Genomic DNA, 14,656 nt, shown 5'->3' with positions numbered 1-14,656 from the left:
GGGATCAAGGAACAACTTCTCGAATATTTTTGCAACTTCTATCTTTTCTCCACTAAAATACGCGTAGTTTGCATTTTGAAACACTAAAATCGTCCAATCCGTTCAGGAGTTATGACGTTTTAAAGATTCGCATGACATTTTGGAACAACATTTCTGGCCAGAAATTATATTTTCAGTAAGGAATTTTTTTCTCGAAAATGCGCAAGATTTCGGGGATATGCCTATTCACCAAAAATAATTGTAATTAAACCCCGCAATCGAAAATAATTTATCCAGAACGATTTGAAATTTTTTAATTTTGTCGAAAATTGCAGCACCTATTCGAATTTTTTTCTTGAAAATGTGCAAGAATTTGGGGGTATGTCTAATGACCAAAAATGATTTTAATTGACCCCTCTAGGTAAAAATAATTTTTTTAGAATAATTTAAAACTTTTTAATTTCGCCGAAAATTGCAGCACCTATTCGAATTTTTTTCTCGAAAATGCGCAAGATTTCGGGAATATGTCTATTCACCAAAAATGACTATAATTGACCCCTGCAATCGAAAATAATTTTTTTAGAACGATTTGAAATTTCTTTTTTTCGACGAAAAATTTCATACCTTCTCGAATTTTTTGCTTGAAAGTGGGTAGGATTTTGGGGGTATGTCTAATGACCAAAAATGATTGTAATTGATCACCGCAACTGAAAATAATTTTTTTAACACGATTTGAAATTCTTAAATTTAATTGTTAATAACTTTTTAACGAACCCTCCATCAACAAATTGGTATTCTTGATTTTTATCTTATTTTGGCCTCTAGAATCTCTCATTAAAATTTTTCCCAGGGTTGACCGAACACCTTGTATATTTGATAAAAATCAAATTCAAATAATAATATATTTATCGAAATTGAAATTTGACAATTTTAAAATTCTATTTAAAATAGGGATAACGAATAACAATTTTACCAAATAACTGAATAATAATACTAAGTTTAAAACTTTTCGGTTTAATTCGAACCAATGTTTGATGGTAAATATTTAATTAGAGATTCTGGGAACGAAGTTATGCGAAATAAGCCCGACGGAATTACCCGGGACGAGAATCGTTGCGAACTGGTCCCGTAAAAGTATGGAGGATTCTCACGTAACGATTATAAATCCGCAATCTCGTTCGCAGGATTTCTCGAGACGCAGCTTGTTGCGTCCTCTGGCTTTGCAATTTTCTGCACGGCGGTCCCCGGCGATGCTTTCCATTAAAAGCTGCTCCCCCACGGGAGAATTTCGCGAATCCTCCCGGCGCGAACGTTCCACCGCCACGAGCTGGAAAATTGTCCGCTAAAACGGAACGCAACTACGATGCAGTTTTCCACTTAAACGTCGGGTGAAAGTTTCGAATGGCGCGCTTCCCGCGTAGAGATAATAATGAAGGCCCTTGCACATTGTTGCAGGATTGCGGTCGTTCGCTGAAAAAATTAATGGAAGTTTTTGCACCGTAATGAGACGTAACGATCGTCTTCTAAAAGCCAACGAAACCACGCAATTTACCCATCTACCGAATACTCTGCCACAAAACGAGTCACAGCCTCCGGGATAAGTCGTAAAAATCCACTGCCGGAATCCTAAATCTGGTTCCTACGATTTGAAATGAAAATTTACTCCCGTATCTCTCGTAAATAATTGTTCCGTGCTTCTAAAAAATATTTTGCTTGGACATTCGTAAGTTATTAAAAACCGAAGGGTCTGCACGCAGATTCTTACGGTTCGTTGGGTATCGTAAATAGTTTTTTTATATTTATAGACCAGTCTATGCAGGCTGTATAAAAAGAAAAACGATTTTGACCCTACGGATTATTGGGTCCCTCCGATAATTTAGAAATCGATATGTTGACTGATTTTAGTACATTTTTTATGAGAAAAGGCATTTGTACACTATGTAACGTGCTGATTCATTTTAAATCGGGAGAAAAATGTTCTTTCTCACGAATCGAGTTATTGGTATTTCATTTTTGTGTATATTGAGATATTTAAGGGTTTAAATTAAAGATAATACGTGTCAGCAGTTGTGGTAGGTTGGGTACAGTGGGTTCGAGTCTGGTCATCGAAGTGCTGCAGCATCATTTGGCCGCGTGCAGTCCCAGGATGGGTTACCGCTCGGAGAGAAACCCACGCATTCTTGATATTTCTATGCTGTTGTTGTGTTTATATTATCAATAATACTTCTCTATCGAGTTTGTAATTAGGAATTACTACTTAACTAATTAATATTTAAGAAAAAGCTACTCTTCGTAAATAAAAAAAGTATAACACTATATAATAAACGAAAATAAATGAGAAAAGAAAATTCACAGGAAAAATCTTGGTGATCGACGACGTCTATGTTTGTGAACTAAATAATAAACAAAAATAAATGAGGAAAGAAGAAAATTCATAGGAAAAATCTTGGTGATCGACGACGCCTATATTTGTGAACTAATAATAAACAAAAATAAATGAGGAAAGAAGAAAAATCTTGGTGATCGACAACGCCTATTTGGGGAACAAAAAGGCTCTCTGTAAAAATTGAACATGGAATTATTAAGAGAGTTTTAAATCCCCGAATCCATTTAGGTTAAAGTGGATATTTGACGCGACCAAAAACGATCTTAATTAAATACTTTAGCAATGGAGAAACCTTTAAATTCGTGGCTAGCTCTGTACTGACAGAGCTTTTCCAGTGGCTTCTCGCTGGTAAAATATCTCATCGAACGAGAATAGAGAGTATCGATTACCAAACCGATGTGGAAAATTACTCGAAACTCTATTTCCATCGACTTAAAACGGCGAACAGCGACGACTCGAGCACGCGATAATATTCGTAGAAAAAATAGAATTCATGAGACAATTCCAATTATTTTCCAATTGAAAATCAAAGTTTTCACAAGGCATTGTGAACGGCGTTATGTCATGAATTATTCAAAATTCAATCGGAGAATCGAGTTAAAATTTCGACCCGGCGATAACCCGATTTCCTATTCGATGCAATCAACGGAACAATAAATTTTCTAACTGGATCGACGGCGTACGAGATCTCGTTTTCCATTCACGGTTGCTTTAAAATACACACACGGTCCGGCCATAAACGAAATTGCCGTACAAATTCTCGTAGACGAGCCGTGATCGCGAAAGCGAAAGTTCGCGCCGCGCCACGTGGCTCTATCGTTAGTGACACTCGAGTAGAGTTCGGTCAATGGTAGTTTAAAATAGAGAGAGAGGCGAAGAGAGTGTCAGAGCGTCGCCTTTCCATGCACGACATCCGATCGGTTTTCAATGGCAGGAACGTTTTCTTTGAAAAGCCATTCAGTTGACGGAAAAGCCAGGCTTACGTCAGCTTCCAACGATAATCGCAATGATCGCCGTGGCTGCTTAATCAACCCTCCACGGGGTTCACTGGGGGCCCGTCAACCCTTTCGGTATGGGTGCTTGCACCCCGTTGCACTGGATGCGTCGCGATTCGAAATCGACTCGTCCAACGCCTTGGAAAATGAAAATTACTCGATAATTCTTATTAGATTTCTAATTAAATATTTTCCGTAGGAGTTAATCTCGTTTTTTAAAAATTAATACGAGCTCTTCCACGACCGTAGCAATAATTATTTGAGTGAAATTGCAGAGGAATAGTTTATATTATTAAAATGAATTTTTAAAAAAAATACCTTGTTCGCGTTTTCGAGATATAAACGATTAACACTTTGACTGCCACGTCAGCCATATACGGGTGACAGAACTTTTAACAGTAGAACTATAACAACGAATTCTTAAATTGAAATGTTAAAGGAAATCAATTTTAATAGGCTTCGTAAATTTTAATGGGGGTTAAAAAAGTAATTGCTACAACTTTTAAGTTGCGTAGTTTGTAATTGACTGAAATCAAAGTTTTGGTCTTGCTAACAATTTTAGGATTTTAGACTGGCAGTTAACGTGTTAAAATGGTATCTGTCGTTAAATGAACGTTAAACGAGGTTAAATAACGAATAAACGCTTCCCGAAGAAAGGGGAAATCTGTTCGAAAAAAAAACACGAGTCGACGAGGAAGTCGTTAATGACCTAGCAAGCAGACACGACATTAAGCTGCCTATAAAAAGGTGCACGGTTACTCCCACTCGTATTCGTACACTATAATGGTGATTCGCTTCACTGAATGAAAAAAAAAAAAATTGCTTCTTATGAATCGAGCCGCTGCGCTGGTGGGAATCTATTTTTTCATGCGTTGGGATATTTAAGGGTTTAAATTAAAAATAATACTTGTGAGCGGTCGTGGTACGGTGGATACGTTGGTCCTTGTCCCGGTCATCAAAGTGCAGCATCATCGGGCCGCGTGCAGCGCAGGATGGGTGGTTACCGCTCGGGGGGAAAAAACACGTAAAACACGTGTATATTTGGGATTTTCTTTACTGTTTAATTAATAATTATTGTACTCCTCTAACAGGGGGTTTTTAATTACGAATTAACTAGCTTGTTAACGATAAAATAACCTACTTTGTAAAGAAAAAGGTATAACACAGTTGTAATAAAAAAAAAGATATAAAATAAATGGAAAAAAAATTCTCATATAAAAGGAAACTTTCTTTACAGCGAATCACCAATAATAATATAGTGTATATGTTATACTGGAGTATATGCTAATGAATGAAACTTTGTAAGAATGCAGTTAATAATTAAAAAAGAAAAAAGAATCTGCAAAAATATAAATGGGGGAAAAATCTATTATACTTCGTGCATAGAAGTAAATAAACAGATTTGACAAAAATGAGTGGGGGAAAAAATTCCCCAAAAACGGGGAAAGATTCCATTTATAAATCACACCCATAATAATGTACGAATACAGGAATACAAGTAACAACAACAGAGTTGTATATAGGGCGCCCCCCCGGGTGTTTGTACGAAGTTTTCCTCTCGTTGCTTTCACACGTCACACGTTATGAAACGGTGGGAAGAAAAACGTGAATAGAGGGGGGGTGGGGGGGTGTATGTCGGGGAAATCAAACGCAGTTCTGCCGATATACCGTGAAATATGTGAAATTAAAAGCACAAAGTCGTCTGTTCCCGGTGATGCGAGACGTCGGGGCTGTTTCACGGATGACGCGACACCGTTTTCACCGACGGGGCGAAGCAATTTCATTTTCGTCCAAACAAATTCGAAACGTCATCCCGCGGACCGATGCGCGGCGGGGATTGAAAGCGCTCGGAACGGCCAAGAGCCGTTTCAATCGAACCGACACGAACGGCTGACTTCTGGAACAAAAGTGGCCTATCGATCCGGCATTCTCGGAAATTTAACGACGCTTTTATCGTATCACGGTCTCTCTCCGTACTATAATACGCTCCCGCGATATCGGTTGAATTTTTATTCGGAAAAATATTTAACCGCCTCGGTCTCTACGGATTCGAATTAGGAGTGTGAAAGTCAAGGAAAATCCATTGCGTTTTCGGGTCAAGGAAAATTCTATTGCGATCGAAGAACCCGATTATAACGGGGGGAGGAATGTAATTTAGCACGCCCTCCGTAAATGTAACGCGAAAAGTTTCAGAGGCTCGCGAGAAAATATTAAAAAGATAAGTCGGAGCAAAGATAAAGGTAGAAAAATTCTAACTTTTTTCACTCGTTGGTAGAGTTTTATTAGAGTGATTTTAACTAAAGAGTGAGTATTTTTTAGCTACGAATGTTCTTGTCCTCGTGATTTCACGAAATTAGTATTCGATAATGTATTTGGAGTATCGGTGGAGACGTTGATGCACGCTTTGGGGGTATTAAGGCGCTCGTATACTAAGTCATCGAGGTATTAATGTGTCAGACTACCGGGTCTGTTAAGCCACAGGGGAGTTAGAGCTTTAACGTGTCCCTGTGTTATAGGGTTCGGAATATTCAAGCACTCAAGCATTCAAGTACTGTGGTAGTTAAGTACTGCTAGTACATTGTAGCACTAGATCGTTAGAATACTTGTCTGTGTAGTTAGGGGTGTGTTAAACTTGCTAAATATTAAAGCATCTATGTATTACGAAAAATTAGACTGACATATTTGATTAATGGAGTATTCCATATTTAAACACCAAAGTACAGATTTTCTACTGTATTTAAGTATTATTAACAGACTGCAACATTGGTGCATATTTCTATACTCGAGTATTAAAATATCTAGGGACGATTAAGTATTGTGGGATAATTGAGTAATTGTTGGGATATTAATACTTAAATACTACAACTACAGAAAGTGGTCAAAGTGACTCCGTAATTTCTAATAAAACTTGTAAAAAATTTACTCGACTGAATTTTTGAAACTTTACCCTAATTTTCTATGACAGAATGAATAAACACTTATTTCCATTGAATTATAAATTACTTCGCGTATCTATTGTTTGAATTCCTTTGGTATAAATAAATTTGCTATAATTGTCGGTGGTTCTAGTGTTAAAATACTTGGGGATGATTAAGTATTGTGGGATAATTGAGTACCAAGATACTGATGTATTGGGATAATAATACTTAAATACTAGAGTACAGATTTGCTACAATATTTAAGTATTCTCAACAGACTGCAACATTGGTACATATTTCTATTCTCGAGTATTAACACTAGAACTATAAAAAGTGATCAAAGTGGCTCCTAATTTCTAATAAAACTTGTGAAAAATTTACTCGACTGAATTTTTGAAACTTTACCCTAATTTTCTATAAGACAATAAATAAACACTTATGTCCATTCAATTATAAATTTCTTTAGTATAAATAAATTTGCTATAATTGTCGATAGTTCTAGTCTTCAAATATCTAGGGATGATTAAGTATTGTGGGATAATTGAACACCAAGGTACAGATGTATGGGAACATTTAGGTATCAAAGTGTTGAAATTTAGGAAAAGTGGAGTAATTGTATGCAGTGGTTCATACTGGAATTAGAGTACCGGGTCAGTGGCATGTAAAATATTATGGTCGTAAGGTTGTCGCGGGTGATTAGTCGCTCGAATGTTTGGGTACTAGGTCATGGGGGGTCGTTGGACTATCGAGGTATGGGGTCACCAGGTCATTGGAGCATCGAGGTACAAAGATATTGAAGCATAAGGTCATTTGTATAGCAGAACATTACACTTTGCATACTTCGAAGCATAGAACTACTCGAGCAGAGTTATCGAAGTACAGAAACGCTCAAGTATAATAAAATATTGTGCTTCCAAAGTATTCGTATTAACATAAATTCCATTTCATAATTTTAATTGTGCCTCGTGCGAAACGTATGCTTGCCAGCTTTCCGATAGAAGAGAATTTCTTTTATTTATGAGCATCCTATTTGCATAGCATCGCGTGTTTTGTGAATTATTAACGCGCTCGGTGCCATCTTATGATTCATCCACGCTTTTACCAGGGCATTATCTATGGAAACATCGATGGTTTTACCCGGAATATTAGAATTTCTTTGGAATATTTTACAAGCGTATTTAATTGTATCGTGGTAAAAAAATAATGATTTTCTATTTCGTTGGTCTGTGCAAAAATACGTGTAAATAAAAACACTGTACGGTGTTCAACTTTCCATTATCTACATATATGAATAAATAATTATTGCTCGTTTTATGGAAAATGGTGATCCATCAAATTTTGTCTGCAGGTTGTTACTTTCCAATATATTAGAATTTTTTAAAGTTAGTATTTTCATATTCCACTATACAGGGTGTTTGGGAAAAAGTTTATGATTCTAAAGGATTCTAGAGGCCAAAATGAGTCGAAAATCAAGAATACCAATTTGTTCATGGAGGCTTCGTTAATAAGTTATTAATGTTTAAAGTTCTGACCGTACTGAATTTTTTTCTCGAAAATGCGCAGGATTTCGGGGGTATGTCTATTCACCAAAAATGATAGTAATTAACCCCTCTAGGTAACAATAATTTTTTTAGAATGATTTGAAATTTTTTAATTACGCCGAAAAATTTCACATCTTCTCGAATTTTTTTCTAGAAAATGCGCAGGATTTCGGGGGTATGTCTATTCACTAAAAATGATTGTAATCGATCCCCACAACTAAAAATAATTTTTTTAAATCGATTTGAAATTTATTAATTTTGCCGAAAAATTTGTCCACTTATTGAATTTTTTTCTCCATAATGCGTAAGATTTTGGGGGTATGTCTATTCACCAAATATTATTGTAATCGACCCTCACAACTAAAAATAATTTTTTTAAAATGATTTGAAGTTTTTTAATTTCGCCGAAAAATTTGTCGAATTATTGAATTTTTTTCTCGAAACTGGGCTGGAATTCGAGGGTATGTCTATTCACCAAAAATGATTGTAATTAACCCCTCTAGGTAACAATAATTTTTTTAGAATGATTTGAAATTTTTTAATTACGCCGAAAAATTTCACATCTTCTCGAATTTTTTTCTAGAAAATCCGCAGGATTTCGGGGGTATGTCTATTCACCAAAAATTATTGTAATTGACCCCCGTAACCGAAAATAATTTTTCCAAAACGATTTGAAATTTTTGAATTTTGTCGAAAAATTTCTAACATTCTTGAATTTTTTTCTCGAAAGCGGGTAGGATTTTGGGGGTATATGTATTCACCAAAAATGATTGTAATTGACCCCCCTGGCTGCAAATAATTTTTCCAGAACGATCTGAAATTATTTTTTCCCGTCGAAAAATTTCACACCTTCTCGAATTTTTTTCTCGAAAGTGGATAGGATTTCGGGGGTAGGTCTATTAACAAAAAATGATTGCAATTGAATATCATAATCGAAAATAATTTTTTTAGAACGATTCGAAATTTTTTAATTTAATTGTTAATAACTTTTTAACGAAGCCTCTATCAACAAATTGGTATTCTTGATTTTCATCTTATTTTGGCCTCTAGAATGTCCCATTAAAATTTTACCCAGGGTTAACCGAACACCTTGTATAAGACAAATTTTAGAACTTGAGGTAATAATTAGACTGCAGATGTGTATGCATTTATGGGGAAATCTTAATTTTCAAAAAGCTACGTAATGCACTTAATATGCAAATATGCAAGAAACACTCAGAAACTAACCCAGACCTGCCCCAAAACTTCACGTATCGTCTTCAAGAACGAAGAAGCAATTTTTACATCTTCGACAGGGTCCAAACGATCTGTTTAAATGTTTGCACAGGTGCTGACGGTGATGCTGTCGGTGGGTTCGATGCTCCTCGGGACTTTCAGCTATTCGTTGACGGAGTTCCAGCAGCGTCGAGCTTTCCTGGAGACCAGACAGAGCCTGGAGGTCCAGCTGGTGATCGAGGAGCAAAGCGCGGAGCAAGAAAGGCTGTTGCTCAGCGTCCTCCCCGAGCACGTAGCCGTGAAGATGCGCCAGGATCTAGGTGCCTCGTTGGACACACAGTTCAAGAAGATCTACATGTCCAGGCACGAGAACGTCTCGATCCTCTACGCAGACATCGTCGGTTTCACGGCCATCTCTTCCACGTACAGCGCCAGCGAGCTCGTCAAGATCCTCAACGAACTGTTTGCACGGTTCGATCAGCTCAGCGAGAGGTTCGAAATAATTTTTAATATCACCAAGGGGACTCTTTGCGTTCGAATGGTAGAAAATTATCTTTGACGGGAGAGTGATTTTCTGTATTAATAACTGCAATCGTGGGTAGTTGCCTTGCAGACGCAGCGAGGGACGTATCCTCGAGGCAGAGTCCAAACCAACCGTACTCGTCGAGTTAATTGCTTTGTATTCCACGCACGTTCCCCTCAAAGCTTCAGCCACGAGCAGCTTCAAACATTTTCAATTAGATTCGCGTCTAACGACTCCCGGGGGCTGCTAATCCAACGCTTTACCGTCGTTCCTCCATTTTGTATTAAATTCTCTTTAATCATTTTCATTCACGACACGAAGATTTTCACCGTGAATACAATTTTTAATTTGACGAGATAAATTTAATTATGGAAAAAGCTACGTAATGCACTTGATATGGAAATATAGGATAGTAAGAATTATTATATTTTGGGGATGAAACCACCCTTTGGCAGGTCTCGTTTCGTTAATTCTGCTAATAAAAATCTGCTTCGATGGTTTCGATGTTCCCTCTGGCGTTTTTTTTTTTTCCGTTTTAGTTCTGCTCGATGAACGATTATCGAGGCGCGAAAGAGAAACGAATTAATCGACAACAATGGCGACGCGAGAGGGTTCGGTTCGTTTGCGATCCACTCGACCGACCCGGATCGAACCGTCGCGAAATCGTTCCGCGCGAACCGCCCTTCCGGCCGGATAATGAAAATCCTGGAATTGCCAGCCGCGAAATTGACTTTATCGGGAAACTCCGTCGACTCGTTTCTACGTTTCCAACTCCTTCGCGGGCCTCTCGAGGAATCGATACGTCCGAAGGCACCGACGTTCATCGTAAACCTGATTCAACGACAGCTCTAAACAGTAATTGCGAGATTATTGCACGGAGATTGACAAAAATCGTAGACGTTTACTGATCAAAATCAACAGGTTCGCCCTTTCATCCTTGGACGGCCATTTTGGTCCACGTTCGTCGAAATTTTGTTGTTAAATGAATATATTTTTTAACTGACATAAAATTATATCCACTATTACACACACTCTGACATTTTTATTTACAACTGTTTCGAAAATATTATTCTTTTTTTTTGCAATTATTTAGAGTAAAATTTGTACTAAAATTTGGTAATTTTTGCAATAGAAAGAGAACTTGAATTTTCGAAAATTTTACTTGATTTATATTTAAGAAGAATGTAGAAAACAATGCCCGAGAAGTTGAATGGAATTTATATTAATATGAATTTAAAAAGTATGAATATATTTTTTAACTGATATAAAATTATATCCACTATTATACACACTCTGACATTTTTATTTGCAACTGTTTCGAAGATATTATTTTTTTTTTGCAATTATTTGGATTAAAATTTGTACTAAAGTTTGGTAATTTTTGCAACGGAAAGAGAACTTGAATTTTCGAAAATTTTATTTGTCTTATATTTAAGAAGAATGTAGAAAACAATGCCCGAGAAGTTGAATGGAATTTATATTATATCCACTATTATACACACTTTGACATTTTTATTTGCAACAGTTTCGAAGATATTCTTTTTTTTTTGCAATTATTTGGACTAAAATTTGGTAATTTTTGCAATGGAAAGAAAACCTAAATTTTCGAAAATTTCACTTGACTCATATTTAAGAAGAATGTAGAAAGCAATGCCTGAGAATTTGAATGGAATTTATATTAATTTTCAATTTTATTAATTTGTTGAATACGTGATTTGTTCGTGGGGATTTTTCTATGAAAGTAGAGGGTGAAAACTGGGGGAAATAATTAAAAGGAACATCTTCTGGAAAGACGTATCGATCGCGAATTCGTCACAGGTACGATACGAATGCCAGTAGTACGGGTCAATGTATAAATCCACAAAGTTTCCACTTGTAACGCTCCTTGACATGTAGCTTCTTTCTATTTAACAAACAGCGCCCCGGGAACGAGGCGAAAAATTAAATCCTCTTTCCCTTCCCTTTTTCTAAAATTAAATCCTCGCCACTCAACCCCGTTTCCACGCAAGGACTTCAGTCGCAAATTCCCAGTAGTATAGTCAATAACACGACGCTCACGCTGCCGTATAGTCTACTTAAAAACCGCCCCAACCAACGCACGTGTGGGGTTTTATTATTCAATTACGACCGCAATCACACTTTGTCAATTCGATTACTTTCTACCCTACTCAGGCAACTCTAATTTTATTTAATATTTTTTACCCGATTCTGGATAAATAATCCACTAAATCCTGGATTTATTATAATTGTTGGGACACTCTGAATAGTCTCTATAATTTTTTTAATTAATCGATGCAGATTGCAGGGAGAAATAAATATTTAAAAATATCCTCAATGAGTTTTAGTTTTCTGCTATTGTTAAATATTTTTTTCTCACTTTTGGATAAATAATTTATTAAAAATCCTGTATGTATTATGTTTGTTGGGGTATCTTAAATAGTCTCTAAAATTTTTTTAATTAATCAATGCAGATTCCAGGGAGAAATAAATATTTAAAAATGTCCTCAATGAGTTTTACTTACTACAATTGTTAAATATTTTTTACTCACTTTTGGATAAATAATTTACTAAAAATCCTGTATGTATTATGTTTGTTGAGGTATCTTAAATAGTCTCTAAAATTTGTTTAAATAATCGACGTTGATTACAGGGAGAAATAAATATTTAAAAGTATCCTCAATGAGTTTTAGTTTTCTGCTATTGTTAAATATTTTTTACTCACTTTTGGGTAAATAATTTATTAAAAATCCTGTATGTATTATGTTTGTTGGGGTATCTTAAATAGTCTCTAAAATTTTTTTAATTAATCGACGTTGATTCCAGGGAGAAATAAATATTTAAAAATGTCCTCAATGAGTTTTACTTACTACTATTGTTAAATATTTTTTTCTCACTTTTGGATAAATAATCTACTAAAAATCCTGGATGTATTATAATTGTTGGGATAACCTAAATATTCTCTAAAATTTTTTTTTATTAATCGACGTTGATTCCAGGGAGAAATAAATATTTAAAAATGTCCTCAATGAGTTTTACTTACTACAATTGTTAAATATTTTTTACTCACTTTTGGATAAATAATTTACTAAAAATCCTGTATGTATTATGTTTGTTGAGGTATCTTAAATAGTCTCTAAAATTGTTTTAATTAATCGACGTTGATTGCAAGGAGAAATAAATGTTTAGGTACGAACAGCTGCGAATCAAGATCCTGGGTGACTGTTACTACTGCATAAGTGGAGCACCGGTGGAAAGGCCCGACCATGCTGTTCTCTGTGTCTACATGGGCCTGTCCATGGTGGACGCCATCAAGTATGTTCAACAGACGACAAAGAGCCCTGTCGACATGAGGGTGGGCATACACACCGGCGCTGTTTTGGCGGGGGTGCTCGGCCAACGACAATGGCAGTTCGATGTTTACAGCAAGGACGTCGAGCTGGCGAACAAAATGGAGAGCAGCGGAATGGCGGGGTGAGGCTCGTTTTTTTTGGCAACGGTGGACCTTTCGAATTGACGTTAAATAAAATTCCACAGCAGTAACTGTCATCCTTCCTTTAATCAACGACTTGTCCAAATTAGCATTTGCAAATGTTATCATTATCACTCTTATTAGACATTATGCTGGGCCCATAACCCTTTGTTGGGGTTTTGAATAACTCCACTTACACACATAATATATTTAGTTATTACACATAATACAGATATATAATAAGCATAAAAAGAACAAACTCAAATAGGCATACGCCTAACACGACTACATGGCGCAATACAAAGGTGGCGCTGCTGTGGGACGAGCAAACCTCCTTCGCATTAACTATAATAAATGATTTTGTTGAGCAACACTCGATCTATAATTTTATATAAATTTTAGTATCGTGAACAAACAAGTTTACTCTTATCTTCTTTGAATTATTTTTCTCCTATTCGATATTAATATTTTTTATTTTTTATAACGAAGAGGAATGGGGAGTGTAATATTTACACCCCATTTTGGAGACACATGCTCAATTTGGGAGAGATTTTTACTGCTATGGAATTTTCAACAACCCCAATTACTGTGAAAACGAAGGAAATGTTTATTTTAATGGTGGAATAATTTTTGGAAAATGAACTACTTATTTAGAGTTCCCCCACGTATAAACAGGGTGGGGAAATTAGAGGAGCAGTACAGTTAATGTAACGAAAATATTTACCCCGCGTGGACAAACGAAGATTGCTCGGAGACAAGGGTGGGGGGGGGTTAATTAACCACCAATTGAATTTTTCATCGCGATTCGAGATAGACAAAATCAATGTTAGAACAGTTAATTTTCTATACACATTCGCCCCCCGAATAAAAGACGCGTTTAAACAGAGGCAGGGGGTTGAATTTATCAAAAAAAAAAAGAAATAGGAACAGTTAAATTCAAATGAATATTCACCCTCAGCGAGAAACGATTTTTAAACGCAATTTGAAAACATCTGTCCCAACAAAAGAATGTTTAAGGCGAGGGTGGGGGGGGGCTAAATTTATTACAATTGAATTCTTAATTTCGAGGCGGGGCGGATTGAAATCTCAGTGAGAAATCAGGCACGGCAGTAGTTATATTTGCATACGTACTCGCCCAGCGAGAATAAAAGATTACCCCGAGGTCAGGGTGGGTGGCGGGCGGGGATCGCTGGGATTGAATTTTTAATTTTGACTCGAGCCAGGAAAAATCACAAAAGAATCTTCAATCCCGCCCCCTCCAGCACGACAGAACAGAATTTCCATGGGTGAGACTTAAAGGGTGGATTTAATAAAATATATATAAGGGTGGAAGGTTAAATTGATCGGACGAAAGACTCTATCAAGGACGAGGGTGGATTAGTCACGATCTAATTTCGAATTAAAAAAAAGACTAAAAGAACAAAATTTTCGATAGGGGGTGAGTTCTGGCCCCGTCTCGATTGGAATTTCAAGATCGCGTTTTAAATAAGTTCGAATCGAGGCGATAAATCCAGAGAGCAGTGATAATTTTAGCATAGTTCAGGTTCACGTATTAAAAGTACAACGGGGGATGCGTCTGCTATTATAGTTATCAGATAGACGCCGTTATTAAATAGAGACTATAGGAAGT

General features: G+C 36.3%; 1 protein-coding gene across 1 annotated transcript in view; it reads left to right on the top strand.

Annotated features, from left to right (window-relative positions):
• The window catches only part of LOC122404482 (adenylate cyclase type 3-like), a 34,831-nt gene that overhangs the window by 10,173 nt on the left and 10,002 nt on the right, over positions 1-14,656 (top strand). Inside the window, exons 2-3 of the mRNA XM_043408454.1 lie at positions 9,147-9,526; positions 12,744-13,028. Of these exons, the coding sequence (XP_043264389.1) occupies positions 9,147-9,526; positions 12,744-13,028 (665 nt within the window). The remainder of the gene's footprint in view (positions 1-9,146; positions 9,527-12,743; positions 13,029-14,656) is intronic.

This window comes from Colletes gigas, unplaced genomic scaffold (assembly GCF_013123115.1).
Source record: "Colletes gigas isolate AHSC1104 unplaced genomic scaffold, ASM1312311v1 Colletes_gigas_Sc00003, whole genome shotgun sequence".
Lineage (NCBI taxonomy): Eukaryota > Metazoa > Arthropoda > Insecta > Hymenoptera > Colletidae > Colletes > Colletes gigas.
The sequence above is the reverse complement of the archived record's forward strand: the minus strand, read 5'-3'. Positions and strand labels throughout refer to the sequence as shown.